Source organism: Heliangelus exortis, chromosome Z (genome assembly GCF_036169615.1).
Source record: "Heliangelus exortis chromosome Z, bHelExo1.hap1, whole genome shotgun sequence".
In the NCBI taxonomy this organism is placed as follows: Eukaryota; Metazoa; Chordata; class Aves; order Apodiformes; family Trochilidae; genus Heliangelus; species Heliangelus exortis.
In genome coordinates this window covers 55,508,248-55,526,074 of record NC_092454.1, presented here as the reverse complement: position 1 = coordinate 55,526,074, position 17,827 = coordinate 55,508,248, and the positions used below count along the sequence as shown (strand labels likewise).

The 17,827-nt window shown below is 37.2% G+C and overlaps 1 protein-coding gene across 4 annotated transcripts in view; it reads right to left on the bottom strand.

Annotated features, from left to right (window-relative positions):
* The window catches only part of ZNF608 (zinc finger protein 608), an 87,720-nt gene that overhangs the window by 33,217 nt on the left and 36,676 nt on the right, over positions 1-17,827 (bottom strand). For all 4 annotated transcript variants that reach the window (XM_071730511.1, XM_071730510.1, XM_071730513.1 and 1 more), the window contains exon 3: positions 14,652-14,907. In XM_071730511.1, the coding sequence (XP_071586612.1) occupies positions 14,652-14,907 (256 nt within the window). The remainder of the gene's footprint in view (positions 1-14,651; positions 14,908-17,827) is intronic.

Sequence of the window (17,827 nt, the reverse complement as noted above, 5' to 3'; positions counted from 1 at the left end):
GATGCCTCTTTCCCATATATATACTATAAAATATAAATATAAACTAAATTGTTGCATTTTGAAAACTGTCACATTCATCTGTTTGTTATTCTAGCCTAGGCCTGCAGGTTCCTCTTTACTGCTTAGCAGGAAGACAAGTCAATACTGAATATAGCTTGGATACTAGCAGTAATTACACCTTGGGGTCTTTTCCATTTTTTCCTTTCCTACCCCCCTCTCTTCTTACTCCTTCAGAAGAATTAAAACCAAGTCACCATAGAGAGCGTCTCATCGTGCTCTACAGTGCTCTTCAGCAGCAGTTTACTTATTTGAGTAGCAGTAAGACAATATAGGAATACATCTGTTAATGAAACTGTTTAACCTTGACTGGTTAATGACAGCAGTTTTCATGTTTCTTCATCACACTGACAGCTGAAGGTAATAACAGTAATAGACTTTACATGAGAGGAACTGAAGTCCAATTGAGCAAGGAGTGAATAGCAATAAAAGCAAAATGTTGGTTCTGTCTCCAAAAAACATTGTGGGACCGTAACGTTTTCTGCACCAAGAAGTATTGCAGATTACTGTGGAAACTATTCACCAAAGGTTTCTAGTCTTCCAGCACTGTCTCCCCAGAGACCAGAGTTTTGTGGCCACAGCCTTCTCTCCAGAGTACTCTATTGAACCAAGAGGTCTTTAGGCAAACAGTTTAACAAATCCCATAATTTACGTCTACTTGACAGTCCACACTATACAGAAACATTCACCTGTCAGTGAGGAACTACTCCAGATGTAAAAGTCACCAGTAAAGAAGAGGCAAATTACTATAGCAAGCAAAATCATTCATTACAGAACACATGCTGTTCAAATAGCATATGTGCCTTACCGAAAGTTATCAACTCTTGTCACTAGTAACTAGCTTCCAAATTTGCAATTAATCTTTGTCATTCCCCAAATCGCCTCCTCCATTAGAAGCAGGGAACTGAAAATAATGAAATCCTAAACCTACTAAAGTTAAAATGCCCGCAGTCAAACTGAGGATAGAGCCAATTACCATTTAAATAACAACACGAAACTCTTTGAAGGAAAGGCCTTTTGATCTTGAAGACTCAAATGCTGAACAGTGAGAATCCAAGTTCCTAAAATTTCCAGGAGAAAAGCTACAAAAAACCCAAACCCCCCCCCCCCAAAAAAAAAGACCCAAGCTGTCAGTCCTGTGCTTAAATCCCTAGCGTTTTTTACTGTTAAACAAAGGTTTCTTCGAGTGTAATTAGTGGCGATGTCATCATCAATGCCACAGTTAATAAATGCTAAAGTAACTCTTTTTTGTAAGTCATTCTGGCATTCTGGTGTGGAATTGCAGAGCATAGTGAAGTGAAGAGGAGAAAGACCAAGGGTGAAACATTAGTATTTTTATTCTTTCCCCACGTGGAACATCACATTTAAGATTTCCAACTCTGGATCATCTCAAACTTACTTGTTAATAAAGATTTTGCAAATGTAAGTACCTTGTTAAATTCAAATATATAAAAGTGTAAGGTCAAATGGCATTAAAAAATCTTGTTTGGTAGAATTATGAACCCTGTGCATTTTGAGTGTCAAAGGTAGACACTAAAATTGTACTGAACTGCACTTCAAATTTGTGTCATTTTTAAATCCTTTTTCTGGAGAGTTCTGAAGGAATGATGCTTTGAAAAGTGCTTTAGCCTGTGACAGCCTGTGGAGTTTGCTGATGTCACACATACTAATTGACACAACACAGGGTCTGCATGGCACATTGCTACAACATTTGTTTTACAAGTGCACATTTCACAGGAAACCAACAATTAATTTCCCAAAGACTTTCAGGCATACATTTCCAAAAAGGGAAAAATAAAACTGTTTCATATCCACACAAATCAAAATTTACAGAATTTTGGCAGCCAGCCAGCAAAACTACTCCAGGTCTGCTTTTCCATCTGCTTAGTCTGTTAACTAAAAGAAAATAAAATCAAATTGCTCCTTCTGCAACTAATTCTCAGAAACACTCCCTTAAAAAAAAACTTTTACAACACCATTTTAATAACGCAGAATTTCTTATGGCAATCAATAAAACCCCTAGCACTGCAATGTGGACACAATAGCTCAGAAATGGATATTGGGAAAGAACATTCCCCTTCTCCAGCATTGAAAAGGTGTTATGCCAAGCCATTATGGCTGATCAAAAAACACACCTCTCTTGATCCTTCTAGCAAACTAAGCCCTACAATAGGTAAACTCGGTCAAATCAACATTTGTAGTGGGTGAGGATACCCTGCCCCGTACATCTAGCCCAGCCCTTTGCTTGAGACTATAACCAATGAAGCATGGAGGGCAGAAACAAACACGTCAGATCCTTGGTCACCTGAATCACAGCACTTAGGAAATTAAAATAGTTGTGGTTTATGGAAGTTTGTGAGCTTGCTGGCACTAGGGAACATACACAATCCCTGCTGTTGCCTTACACACAGATCAACTGGCTGAGCAGCTGAGGTCAGTAACGCCTTCAGCTATTTGTCTGCTGGAGCCTTGACAAGTGATTCTTGGTTTATGGCTGTGTAGCATGTCAAAATAACTACTTTTTCTTTTTTAATCTATAAATTAAAAACCCACAGTGAAGACTTGCTCAGCCTTTATCTGGCTAGCATTTCAATGGTATACACTAATTATTATACTGCAGGTTTCCACTTCACAGATGAAAAAATAATTTGACTGGGAGCACTTTCAACAGTTGTCCATAAATCAGCCTACTCTTAAAGAGTTCAACTCAAGAGTTATTGTGTCTATTGTGCATCTTAAGGTTCAAAGAAAGATTATTCATGCATTCATTCATAGCCAAGAATGTATCCCAGCAATGAAATTTACCCTTCAAAGCTGACCCAAGCTTAACCACTGGATTGACTACATAATTTAATTGCTCAATGATATGCTATATCCCTTCCCTGGTATTTTTGGTGAACTGAGCTAGGTTTATACCAGTGGTATGTTAATGGTACATATTCCAAAAGTGTAAGCAGCTGCTGGCCACAAACACTGCCAAACTGAATAATAGGAATACAAACAAATCTTTTGGTGCACAGTTAGGTTTTTTTAAAGCATTTTAAAATTGTAGGGTTACAAAATTACTTTTGTGGAAGAAAGAGGCACAAAATAGATTAAAGCAAAGCTGTTATTTAGAGAGCCTCTAATAACTGAACAACATTGCCAGTGTAAGAACATTAATTCTGTCACCTCCTTTTCATACCCAATGACTGATTTTCCTTTCTGCACAAAAGTCTTTCTGTGACTAGATGTAACCATGAAAAGAATGGTGAGTGTCCCCCTTACATACTTTGGCCCTGCTCTGGCAGGGGGGGTTGGACTAGATGATCTTTCGAGGTCCCTTCCAACCCCTAGGATTCTATGATTCTATGATTCTATGATACTAGAAAGGCAGAAGAGTCCTGGAGTAACTTCTCCTTGCCTGTTAGGAGAGGCTATCTGGTGCAGCTACTTCAGTCAACATTCCAGCCTTTCCTAGCTACACTGATGAATGCAGCTAGACTGAAGATTAAGAAGAAGGGAAACAATTACATTGTGTGTTACTGCCAAGGATGTAAAGACTAAATCTTCTTGAAGCTGAAAACAAATTAGCAGCTTTGCCTACATCAAGTTGTCTGTCCAAGTGGAGGTTTCTTTTCACAACAGCATTTCTGTGTTCCTTGAAGATAAGGCTTTGGGGATAAAAAAATAAATAAACATATTCTCCAAGTTATTTCCTGTCACTTGCTTGTCTAGACCAACAGAACCATCTGAAACCCTTTCACCACCCACTACCTTGCAGCAAAACCAAGCATAGATTTACGCTCTCCCCTAAGGAGTCCCATTACCCCCTTTATTTTTACTTATTTCATGTGCCACTTGCATGGGCAGAATCAAGATAAGAAATAGCATTAGCCTTCTGGTTCAAGTTTCATAAAAAGGCACCATCAGCTGGTAAATCTGAACCTCTGTGCTACCTTTATTCCTCAGCTGAGGGGAGAAACTGCTTGTCAGTTCTTGGGGAAAAACTTCCAGAGTATTATGAAATAAGAGAATAAAATGCTACAGAACTTCATCCCCACTATCAAGAGGGATGATTTCGGGTCCATTTCAGGTCTGCTGGCATCTGCAGCTTCCCTGCTCAGCAAGAGGCCATATCTCAGTATAAAGTATAGTGGTCAAGCCTGTCAGAACCTCAAATGCTGTAGAGAGGAAAATTTAAAGAAACCAGTCTGCAGAGCTTTATGGGACACACACACACACACATACACACACAACTTAGATTTAGATGACAACTGTCCAATAGGATGTGAAGGTTTGTTGTTTCCAAGAAACCTAAATTGTGAGAAATTGCATGCAGTTCAATGAATGCTGGATCAGCAGGTGCTGGAAGCACAGTAGAGATCTCTCAGGCTTACACCAGCAGGTGTTAGGACAGCCTCACTGCCGCTTTTTCTCCTCCACCAGAACTATGTTTGACCCTTTCCCAGCTATATTTGTTTCTAACAAGGCCTGACTAGCCAGCTTAATGGGAGACAAACTAAATGTCACTATATTTTAAAACAAGATCATTCGCTCCCATCTCCAGTACCCTCCACTCAGGAGGAACTGGGGCTTAGCTGGGTTTGAAAGAGTGAAGTTGAGAAAGCTCAGAAATCAGCTACTGTCAAATAACTAAACTATAGTGCTACTACAGAGTCAAACAGGTCTGACGTGTAAAAATACTGAATTCTTAATTTTTGTAACACTACTACAGAAAACATCTTTCCTTTATACAACAGAAAAAAATGGAAAACTTTTTCAAGGGCATATTGACTGTGCTGAAGTACCATCCTCTCAGAATTTTGAAAAAGGATTTGATTTTCATTATGTACCAAACAGTAATGAAACAGCAGTTTCCACTGACCTTATAAATAAATCACCAAGATTTATTTAGAGGTTGTATCATCTCTAAATACAGGTTTCTAGCTGGGAATTGTTGCAACCCAGGAACAATATGTTGGTGTTTGGGTTTTCTGTTGTTTTGTTTTGTTTTGTTTTGTTTGGGTTGGTTTGTTTTGATTTGTTTGGTTTGGGTTGGGTTTTTTTGTTTGGTTGAGGGAAGGCTGTTTTTTGTGGGGGTTTTTTTTGTTTGTTTTTTTCAATTGCTGCTTGTAACCAGCAGTAGTTCTTTCCTTACTCTGCAACTAAATGCAGTCTACCAATAGCCACGGGTACTTCTGCATAAAACTGGCTTGGATATACACAAACTTGTTCTGGCTTCACTGTCACCAGTAGTGGTTTGAGCAAAATTTCTCAAGAAGCAAACATTAATTCATTGCAAAACTTTCTCAGAAACCACAGAACCTACATTCATAACTTTCAGGATTTTAATAAAATCGTTGCCAAAAACCTAAAAAACAACCTTCTTAAAAAAAAAAATCTGTAACACACTGAAAGTCATTATCTGAAAGTTGTCATCAGTTTATCTCTTCCCTTAGGAAAACAGCTCCTTTACTGAAACATGAGACTGTTCTTTCCGTTTCTAAAGTCTCCTAACTAGAGGGGGTCACATAGCCTCAGGCTTTAAAAGACCCACAAAAGGCAGCTCTCTATGAATGCAAGGTTAAGAAGTACAGATTCAGTCACTGTAAGGGAAAGTAAACAGGCAGTAAAATGTAATTACTTATTTCAGCCTGCTTAAATGAAGACGTTCTAAGTGACCAGGGGAAAAAGGCATCTATCTCTAGATTAACTGAAGATTGATCTGCAGCTACCTCTGTTTGAAACCCATTTTCCACAACACTCTTTCTCCCTGTTAGGGACAAGATACAGAACTACCATGTCCTGACAACTAACTTCTGTTTCATTTTATTAATGGAGGTCTTTACATCATTGAATAAGTCACTGGAGAAAAAGTTAATGGACTGATCTGCCTGTTAATGTTCATGCAGAAAGAACAACAAAACAAAATCACTAAAATATATTAACATAACTTCCCAAGTAAGGGAACACTATGCAAAAATCTTAAAGAAGGCTCAAACAAAAAAACAAAACAAAACAAAACACAAAACAAAACAAAAAATCCCCCATGAAAAAAAACAAAGTCCAACCCAACAAAAAGACAAAAAAATCCTCAAAAGACAGACATAAAGAAAAGTGATCTAATTCTGGCCTTTTGTCTTCTATCCCAGCTGGTTTTGGCTCTTATGTTACCCCTAAATCTCATGGCATTGGGGACATCAAATTGATGAACTTCAAGGGTGGTTTCTGTTGCAACACTAGCCTTAATGTATTTAGACCTAGTTTTTCAGTCTAAATCAAAAAAAGCTATTTGCCTTGAGCTTTTCTCTTTTGATAGTCTTTTTCTTCATCCTCAACCTCTACCTTTCCTGTATCCCTGTTTTAGAACAAAAATATAAGCTGTAATCTTTAAGTAACACTGAAGGCTAGAGAACTCTTCAGTGCTCAACATTTTTGAGATCTTCCTACTGCTTTCTGGACTTCTTGTTACCAAGAGTTCCAAGCTAGTAAGTAGTTAGTAACTCATCAGTAATAACTGGAAAGAATTATGAATATGCCCTCAGGGTGACAAAATGTAACTTTCCACTGTTCTGAAAACTCAAAAGCCAGCCATTGATCCTACACAGGCATGTTATTTCCAATGCCAAAAGCAGCTTTTTGCTGCATAGCCTAAAATGCAAGAAGAGAAGAAAAAATATTTTATTAAATTGATATTAATCTGCACTGGTTAAAACATACAGTCCACTAACTAAGAGACCTCCCATTTACAGAATTCTCACTGCAGAAGACGAGCAATACTTGGAAGTGCTGCAAAACTGGAAGATTACAGCTTTTCCTAACTAGTTAAACTTTGTATAAAATTAGAGGGACTGTGAGAACATCTCTAAATAAGCATTTTTATCCCTGAACCACACCAGCTAAAGACCAGTGCTTCCATTCCTTATTCCAGTGGTATTTACTCAGTAAGAAAACACTTGCACGCACACATACTTTCTTCATTAGCAGACATCTCTCCCCCCTGCGATCTACAAATCCAAACACCACATGTTGCAAGTATTTTGCACAGGAATGGTCTGACTTCTAAGCAATTTGCGGCTATTGAGATTTTGCTTTTGAGCAGTTAATGCTCAAAACTGTTGCTGCTCTTACAGAACTCCTCCAGTGTTCATAATCTCATTGCTTGAGCCAGCTCAGTTTCACATTCAAATAGCTCTAAGCAAACGTTTCCAATCTCAATTATCCTCCTCCCTTTTCCTATGCACCCTCCCTGCCCTCATATGCTTGTTTGTAAAAGGGGTAATTTTCTATGTATGCACAAGCAGCACTGCTTGTCTTCCTCTGCAGCAGTCTGGCAATACACAGCTTTTTAAGCAAACACTGTCTGGAATGTGTTAAGACTTCATTCTCTGCTTTGGGTTATGCCAAGAGAGAAACACTCAGTCTTCTTACTAAACTGTAAAATGTGGTATTTGTCAGGTCCTTTTAAATAAGTTGGCCATTTCTACCCTGGCTAAAAAAGTAACTTTGGATATTTTTGGTCACTAATTGCAACTGTACTGTGGCTATGCTCTGCTTAGCATTACATCTGTATCCTTAAGAAGGAAGCAACAAGGCAAGCACCAGGCAGTAAACAAATCATGCATTCCTCCATGCAACAACGATGTACAGCATCTCTACACAAAGTTTTAGGACTAGCACCAGTTAAATCCTGTGGTGTGTATACATTTAAGGAAGAGTGCTGACACTTAAATACCAAATTTAACATTTAACCTCATCTTTTCACTAGTTTCCTGAATGCTTTTCTTCCAGTGGCAGTCTGCACTCCTCGAAAATCTTCTGAAGGAATAATTTTGTAAGAAATAGAAGGGGTGATGAACTGCTTTGACTTCTTCACTGCATTAAGAAAGCCTGGAAATTAGCAGTCATTTCACTTTGCTTTCATTTTGTTCATTGTTTTTTGTTGATTTTTTTTAGAGTTTCACTAACCTATGATGCTTTAAAGCATAGACAACTTTTTTTAAACTTTCAACTTTAAAAAACTTTGAAGATTAAAACTGAAATTACTGTCTAAATGAATGACTAATTAAACATGCCTGGAAAAAGCAGTGCTGTGTGAAACAATCAGAATTAAACTCAAGGAGGTCAAAATACGTCCCATCAGACATACAGTGCTGCTGGTAGGGAATATCCATAACCTATTTTGCATTTCTCCTTCACTGAGAATTCTTACACTGACATGATTTATCTACTATTTGCTGTGAACAAAGCCTGCAAATGTTTGGTTATTGTAGCCCAGCTCATTCATTGTAACTCAAAGCCACGTCAGCTCACCCAGGTACAACATAAGAAGCAGTCACAACCATTTATAACTATTCTAGGAGGCTTCTGTGGATACACAGGAGTCTGTCTCTAAAATTACTATTTGCTTCATTTATTTTAGATGGAAAAAGTATCGAATAGACTACAAGTTGTTGCTTAATTGGGAAACTGAAGGCTTTGTGTGACATTTTCTTATGTGCTATCAAGAGAACTGGAGTTGTTTAGCCTGGAGATGAGGCTAAAGGGAGACATTGCCCCCTACAACTACTTGAAAAGAGATTGTAGCAAGGTGGGTGTTGGTGTCACAAGCTGCAAGGGATAGGACAAGAGGAAATGTCCTCAAGTTGTGCCAGGGGAGTTTTAGATTGGATATTAGGAATAATTTCTTCACATAAAGGGTTGTCAGGCATTGGGACAGGCTGTCCAGGGAAGTGGTGGTGTCACCACCCCTGGAAATATTTAAAATACCCTGGAGTCATTTAAAAGACATGTAGAAGTGGTGCTTAGGGAAATGGTTTAGTGGTGGACTTGGCAGTGCACTAAGGTAACAGTTGGACTTGATGATATTCCAACCTACATTATTCTATGATTCAGTCAAAATCAGTTCCCTTTTTGGTTCTCTCAGCACAAAAATTTTGTATTATAGAAAAATTTGGGAAAATTAAACTACTGCCATAGTGACTTTGACTAGAGTCCACCTAGTCCACTCCTTGTCTCCAACACTGGCCAGTACTGTCTGTTTCAAACAAATACACAAGACAGACTATGGAAGCCAGCTACAGAACAGTTTTAGTCCCTAAAGAAGTGCATACACTGATAGATCAAGCAAACTGTTGAAATCAAAAAGGCCCCTCAGACCCAACAAACCTCAGTGTACCTACAGATAAATCCTTCTCAAAGTACAAAACCTGTAATGTTAAACTCTTAGAACATTTCTCAGATATTCTATGTAGATATCAAAGTCCTATCTCCCAAACTCCTTTTGTAAAGTAGGTAGAGCTTCCATAAGCCAAAAACATTTTTATGCAGGGCTGTGGCTTCCCATTAGCAGATATCGTCCATTTCTCTGCTACAGGTTTCTTCGTAACAAGTACTAGCTATCAGTCCAAGTTCCTTAGATAATACCACGAGACAGCTGAGGTTTTTAACAAATTGCCTACCTCCAGCTTCCTCAAATCCATTGATTTACTGATCCTGTTAACACAGACAGTAGGAGGAGCAAAAATTAAACCTCGTATCTTAAAATATAAACATGTATATAGGCTTTTTCTTAACAGATGACTTTTTTATCCTAGCTGACATTCATATAGGTCAGCAGATGATTCAACATGTCAGCAGAAAATTGTTGGATTTTAGGTGTTTTGCTCAAGTAGCTAGCCAAACCCAACTACATTCTCCACAAACTGTTTTTCTGTAACATGGGCACAGCAAAGCCTGATTTTTGAGTAGTTGATATATTTATGCTTCTCTCCTATGCTGGCTTTCAATTGGGAACTCAATACGGTGGTCAACAACAATACCAAGCCACTGCTTCTATATTCAGCAAGTCTATGGTCTACCTTACACAGAAAAGACAGAACATAAATGCACCCAGTCTGAAAGCTTACCTGTTTTTTACAACTGTATCACTTGATTTAGTAAAGGATATTACCTCTCCATAAATGTTGCCTGGGCTCAAACCAACAGTGTGATTTAATCGTGTTTATCTGAATTTCTATGAATTACTATAATGTTCTTCAATGTAACATATTTTTTAATCTCTAATTTCTGCATTTGTTTACTTACGTGCTTCAACATTACAACTTTCATTATTTCATCACGTGTTTGCATTTGTGAAAGTAGGAAAATGTGGTTGTTAAACCACAAAAGGTGTGAAAGGGAATCAAAGGCAGTCAGACTACTTCTCATTCTTGTATTTCTATAAACACGTACACACCCTAAGTTACACATACATGTACAAACTCATAACCAAAGACATTTAAAACAAACTGTTCTTTTTAAATTGTTTTTGAAAAAAATAACACCATATAATGAGACAGGGAGGAATTAATTTTTAGCTCTGTGCAATAGATATGTTTTCAAAACAGTATCTATGCATATTAGTTGCAAACATATCAGGCTGAGAAACTCATACACAGCAAGTACCAGCATGCCTCTTTGTCATCTAAGTGCTCTCCTTTCTACTAAAAATTTCTGCAAAGTAGCATCAGAACTGACGCTAGACTAAATTACAAATATCCTGAAGGTGATCGCATCAGATTTCCAGGATTCCTATTTCTTATATTTGTCAAGTAGTCTCGAGTTATAAAAAAATCTACATGCTAACCTTGACAAGAGGACAGATTTAAAAACACAACTCATTTCCCCATTATCTGTTACAACAAGAAGTTGTACCCAAACTGCACAAAAAGGACGAATGTCAGTGCAGGAATGCAAAGCACTCTAAACCTGCATGTAGACAGCTTGTTTTGGCAGCAAGGTGATGGATGGCTGTATCCTACACAGTTTTCAGGCAAAGAAGAAGTCATCAGAATCAGTTACTTCAAGATTTAAAGACATACTCCATTACTAGGATGTGACTCAGGACAACTGCATGTCAGAACTAAACAAAAAAAGCAAGCTTTAAGCAATTTAGAACATTGGTTGGTGGTTACCCTTTTTTTCTGGATCATTTTTATTTCCTCCAGGCAGTAAGAAACAATTACTTTGCTCTTCAAAACTGTTTTCTCAAAAGATAATTACACAATTTAGAAAGTACCTGATTATAGATAAACCTTATTTCTCAGTTTAGAAGTATAGACTTTTAGCAGCTGTTTCCCAGAGTATCAAAAGAGCCAAAAACCAACCAACCAACCAACCAAAAAAAAAAAACAAAAAAACAACACTCCAATAACACTACACCAACCTACTACTACTGGATGATAGTTTCTGGTGTCACATACCTGCATCAGCTGCCAACTTTCAGGCTGAATTGCCCATAGCCATTTCTCATTCCACTACTAAAAAGCAGCCTCAACTAGTTCCTTCAATATTATTTTCTCCAGGCATTAGCAGCACTTTGTATACATTACCAAGTCATATCCAAACAAGGTCATTATGCAGATGAAAATGCCTACAGCATACATATGTAGAAAATAACCACTACATAGTTTTGCAGTGCAACTGAGAAATGCCCGCGTGATAATCAGCAGTCTCAGTCAATTATCTGAGTAACCAGCTATGGTTAGTTAAAAAGTCCAATAATAAAATGTGACAGACTTCAGATGCCAGCTTCCCTCTAAATGTCTTAAGATTGAAACACTCTGGAAAAAGGGTCTAATTTATTAAATCTGCTGATCAACTCAACTGAACAGATTGGCATGGAATAAATGAGCAGAGCTATAGTAATAAAGCTTTCTTTGATCTGCCACAGTTTTGTCCAGCACTGCTTTTCTCCCCTCCTTTGAAGTTATTATCTTAAAAATATGGCTAATAAAGCCGAACATCATTCTTTTTATGACCTTGAAGAGTAAATACAACAGAATGTGACAACTTGTTTAACATTTCTAAAAGAAAACTGGCTATTTCAGATATTGAAAACCTTCAAAACATGAATTCTCAAGTATACACCTTCTCTTCTGAAATGCATATATTATGTTTCATAATGAGTTATACATAAACTATCCAGTTTCCTTATTCTTTACTCACTCTACTGTTCTTATTTAAATAACTGCTATCACCACATCCTTTCTGTACTTGCATTCCCACAGCTAGTTGATGTAGCATATGAAGGCTGCCTGGCAACACATGTGGTTCAGAGTTCCCATATGCCATAGAGAATGCAGACATCCTACAAGCCTATTCTGAGCACCTAACAGCTCATCTTACAGAGTGGCTAAATCAAATACCATATAATTCAAACGTTTCAAAATGTAAGTCAAAGTCAATTCTTCATACCTTAGCTTCTTAGAATTGACTTATGTTAAAAGGCTACTGCATAGGTAGACAGCTACATAGATGTCAGTTTGCATGTGTGTTTTTATTAGGTTTTGGAAAGCAGCATAGGGAGTGCATATGAAAGAAACACGGGCATCACAAAGGCAATTCATATTTCAGTTGGTCATTATGAATATCAAGATGGTTTTAGATGCCACCAATTACAAAAAATTCAGTGAAAATACTCCAGATTTACATCAATTTAAGAAATGTCATGTTTTGGCCTAATTAAAGTAAAAATCCTAAGTGCACAAAATTAGTACCTCATAATCTTCCTTGTGTTAAAGATATATAGAAAACCCATCTGCACCCTGTTTTATCAAATTTGGCAGAAATGGCTTAATGCAAGCTGCTATATAGCTGCTTTCGCAAACATGTCAGAAAATTTGAAAACAGCTAAATGTATACATATATATGTGCCCCAAATGTCAAAACTAAATTAAAATGCAAAAATTATCATTAGGAACTGTTTTTTTTTTATCATACAGTGTTGATTGTGAACACTGAATAAAATTTGTGTTACTTTCTTCATTCAGCAGTGTCTGAAACAGTAAAACACAAAGATCACAGTACAAGGCATACATCATGAAATAATATAAATTATCTTCAGTCTCTTCATCTACATCTTAGCTAGAGTATTTCAGAATCACATTTATCTATTACTGTAGTCACTCATAGGCATAGTGTTACCAAACAGTACTTGTAAAGCTGTGAAAACAGGCACATTCAAAACCTCTTCAATTCAAACGTGGCAGTTTTGAATGCCTGATTAGTTTCAGAAAATTGTTTTTAGACTAACTGAGGAATGGTTAAGGGAGTTAATTACTGTTAGCTAACAAGAATTTTTAAACCAATAAAGTGCTGCAAAACTGGTACATGGAATGTTGCCTCAACCAGAATGCATTTTTTTTTTTAATACTTCATTTCTGGTGCCAAAACTTTAACAAGGCAGGCTTCTTTAATTCAGTGCAGGTCACAAGTTTAGTTTATTCAGCAAGAATAACACTATTAACAGCTACTGCTCTTTCATGTCAACACAGTTAACGCCCACACATTCCAGCTCTGGTTACTACAGGCCAGTTAAGGAAGATTGGAGCCACTAAAGTCATCTCTGCTGGAATATTTTAAAACAGAATTTATACTGTGCTTTAAAAACAATCTAAAAGGATCAATCTAACTTATGAATTTGTTGTACACATATACAAAGATGGATGGATGAAAGCATATAAAAGCAAGTAAATCTGCCTCTCTATTGATTTTTGAGAGGACAGTGTAGAGCACTTTGGTGAGGTCTTATATATCATGGCAAAGGACCAAATGCCATTGTGGGTATGAAGGATGTTGGGATTTATCATGAAGCAATGCACTGCTGCATTTGTTCATTATATCCTTTTGTAAATAATCTTGTTTTCACTGCTGAGGGAGGTAGATCACTAAAAATTAAATAATCCTCAAAGCAAGTGTAAGAACAATCACAGGAAGACCCTCAAGCAACTGTAACTGGATAGATCGGCTATCACTGAACCAAAAATTGCAGCATTTTAGTGCATAGACATAGTATCTTTAGTATTTACAGGAGAAAGCTTGTATTTTAATAATGAACTTTCGAAAACCAAAATGAAAAAAATCTGCAGATCACAGAGGGCTCTCCTTCTCCTTACTTTGTTCCGAATCATAGCAAATCCACATTTAATATTCCCTAAAGCTGGGGGGATTCTACTCGGCTAAATTCCTTCAAAGGATATTAAAGAAATCACTCTGGTTTAGATAGCACTTGTGGCACGCTTCTCTTTGAGAAAGAAGGCTTTCCTCTTAAAGCATGTTTCAAATAACCAAAATGCAAACAATAATCACATGAAATTGAATTTCTGTAGTCTCTTGTGGCTTCTATTGTTACATAATTGTGGCAGGCTTGATCATAGTGTCTGAATTCCAAAATACTCAGCTTCTTAAGTTTTCATATAAACAATTCATATATCCACTACAATCATATATAACCCCCTTGTTACGTACATCTAAATAGTACATTTTTGCTACCCTACTAGCTATTTCTTTATGTGTTTTTCTCCATATAGCAGTAAGAAACAATTCTGTTGTTAAGTGGGGTTACATAGCAGGTAATATGGAAAATACATCTGCTTAGATAATAAAAAAACTGCCATTTGTTTTTAAAAGACAAAAATCACTAGCTGAGCTATACAGCTGTAACTGCCATTGTATATAATGGGGTCCCAACAGACTTAGCAAGTCCTTAGTTCACACACAGGCAGATACAGCAAACTCCCCTCCTGTTAACATATCTCAAAAGACAAATCTATTGGAAAAAAACAATTTACCTTCTTCGGTTTCATGCCACACAATTCCTTCCAAGTTCACGCTGGTCCCAGGTTCACAGGGTCCAAGGCATTCGGGTTCTGTTACTACTCCAACCTCGCAAGTATTTACACCCACTGAACGAGTCCGTACCAAAAGCTGCTCGACTGGTGCTGCAATATTGGATGAAGATGGGGAAAAGTAGGAAGGCAGAATCTGAGGTGTGATACTGCTGGAAATCGGAGGTGGAGGTGCAGGCACTGTAAACAGGGGATCAACCTGAAAACAACAGACAAAACTTACTATAATAGTGCTGTGAGATTGTGGAAAAAAAAAAAAAAAAAAAAAGATAAATTAAAAAAGAAAGGAGCAGTTTGCTGATGCTGAGAGTGCATTTGTGTATGCAGGGATTTGACGTATCATGGGTAATTCCAATCTTATGAGTTTGATTTTTTTGACATCAGCCCAAATGCTGCACATGAAAAATTAAGCACAAAAATACCTATCATGCCAAACAAGGCAAATTGCTAAGTTTCTACAAGACTATTCCCTATGGTCATAGATTGCTCACATGAAATAATAACAAATTTTGAAAACAAGGATTAATGCCACTTTTTCCTTGGTGCTGACAGAGACTGATTTGTGGATGAAAATTAATTTTGCAAACTGAGAAAATCATATTCTATTTAAAGAAAAACACCTATAAAGACAGTACAAAGAGATACAAATATAAATGCCACCTTTTCACATGCATCATAGACAAATTAGCACTATGTTCATACGGAATCAAATATGATTTCTTGTCATCCAATCATTTAAAATACATTAAGAACATCCACCTAACAGTTTACAGACAACATTCACATCTTTCCACTTGAAGAAACAGGAGAGTATTTTTACTAGAATATATCTAGACCGTCTTATTTCTCACGGTTTCCAATATGAATTTGGAAGAATACAGCTTGCCAGACAACCAGTCTGTACACAGACAATTCACACAGACACAGTATCTACACATGAACTGAAGAAGTTATCTTTTCCATGTGATTTCAAACATACCCACCAGCAGATTTTCTGTATACAGGTTAGGCCTGAGGGTTGTAAGAATTTTAGTGGCCATAAGTATGTCACATGATACCTAAGTGAGGATATGAGTGTGCCCACTCAAATAGCTAAACCACCTAAAATTCATGTTTATTTAGCCCACTGCACCATGTATATGACACCAAGAAATAATTCTTCAATTCAATGCTTTTTAAAAAAGGACTACTTTTGAAGAGCTGATCAAACATCTTTATGATGTTTTTAATTTTGGATCCTGTAAGAACACTCAACAGAAAAAACATGATCTACTATACAGTGCCATTTAGGCTTCATTCAAATGTATCTTATGGAGATCAAAGTTAATTTTTCTTTCCTTTGAAGACAAGTTGGCAAATGGGTATACAAAGAGAAGAAAGGATGGAGGAGTATTATCCTTGTATTATGTGTCCTTTGCTTCACATATCATCACAGTTGGACACTTTTCACAACAATAAAATAGAAATCTAAAAATAAAAAAAAAAACCTTTTTAAAAACTGTAAGAAGTGGCTTTTCTAACAATTTTGCTTTGAGCATCATTCATACATACAAACTGAGAGCATTTTAAATCATGCATGCAAGCCTTATGTGTCCCAAATATTAAATAAAAATGTTTCGTATCATCTTTGTATGAGCAGCTCAGATTCTCATCTCAATTACATTAGAACTAGAGAGGAGAGAGGAGAGCCTATCATGACATTTTTCTCCAATCTCTCTCTTTTGGGGGGAAAGTTCTTTTTATCTAGGTCTACATTAACTTTCAGCCTTCAGATCAGAGATAAAGAAATGGGAGCTTTTTATTGAAAAAAAACCAAAACAAACAAGGCAAAACGAAGCAAACTGGAGTAAAAACCTGTTTACACAGGGAAAATTCTACTGAATAAACTGCAGAGTTAAAACATGGGAAAGAATGCTTTGCAGAGCAGACCTGAACACACAGAGCACATCAAGTATCAACAGGTCCCCAACAGCAGCTGTTACTTACATTACTTTCAATATCTAATAGTCTAATATTAAGCATAACATAAAGCCATAACCATGTATGCCTAGTATGGGGTGACACTGATTCTGTGCTATAGAGATTCTGGCTGTCTGATGCCAAGTGGAGGCAGAGTTGGATGGCACAGAGTTCTGCTCCCTGGCGCTGGCTACATAATGAGGCTCAGACAATGAAATGGGGTCAGTGTGTACCCCAGGCATAATTTAGAGGTGTTCCTAATGTTCCTGATGGTTCAAGCCAGAAGAGAGCCAGGACCAGTAACCAGCGGGTAAATGGAGCCCAGCGCTTAAGAAAGGCTAAGCCACATCTCTCTATAAAAGCAAGAAATGTTGATGAATGACCTGGTTGATAGTTTACATGGTCTTCTATAAAGCTATGCAAAACCTCCTGCTACCTTCATTCAACAACATTCTTCGACTTACCAAAAAGCCAGAGAAAGAACAAAATGTTTGCTGTTATCATTTTAAACTAGACAATGTTTTGAATTAATGTAGACTGAATTCGCATATGTGTCTTCCATTTTCCAAGCATTACAAGCAGTGAGGGCAGAGCTAAAGAAAGCACAGATCTGCCAGTGTATCCAGGAAGGTCTCTGTAACAAATTTTTGTTCTCAGTTCTGGTTTATTTAGACCTGATAATAAAGAAACAGACAGCACAAGGCCAAAAAGTGGCTACTGTAATACAAGGGGCTTTTGCTCTGTGAATTATAACACTAAGTCTTTGGTAAAGAATGAAGTGGACATTTACTGTCCCTGGGGTTTCATGTTAATATGACCTTACTCACAAGAAAAAATATGCTGAGCTTAAATATTGCTCCAGTTTTCTGTGTTCTAAAATTATCCCATCTTGTCTGATAATCATAAGGTCAGCATAGTGAAGTGGTGGTTCTCAGCAGTCATTGTGGTGCCACAATTGTTTTCATTAATTCTCCAAAGGGCACTGATGAAAGCTATTACAGGCAAAGAGAGAGGCAGGAAGGCTGCCATCTCCAGTGGAAAAAAGGCACATAAGACTAACATCTGGTGGTGGCAGTCTGTCAGACTGAGGAAAGTTAATGTCAAGAACAGATGCTCTGCAGTTTCTCACTGTTATTTTTGCATGATTATTCCCAGGTGTT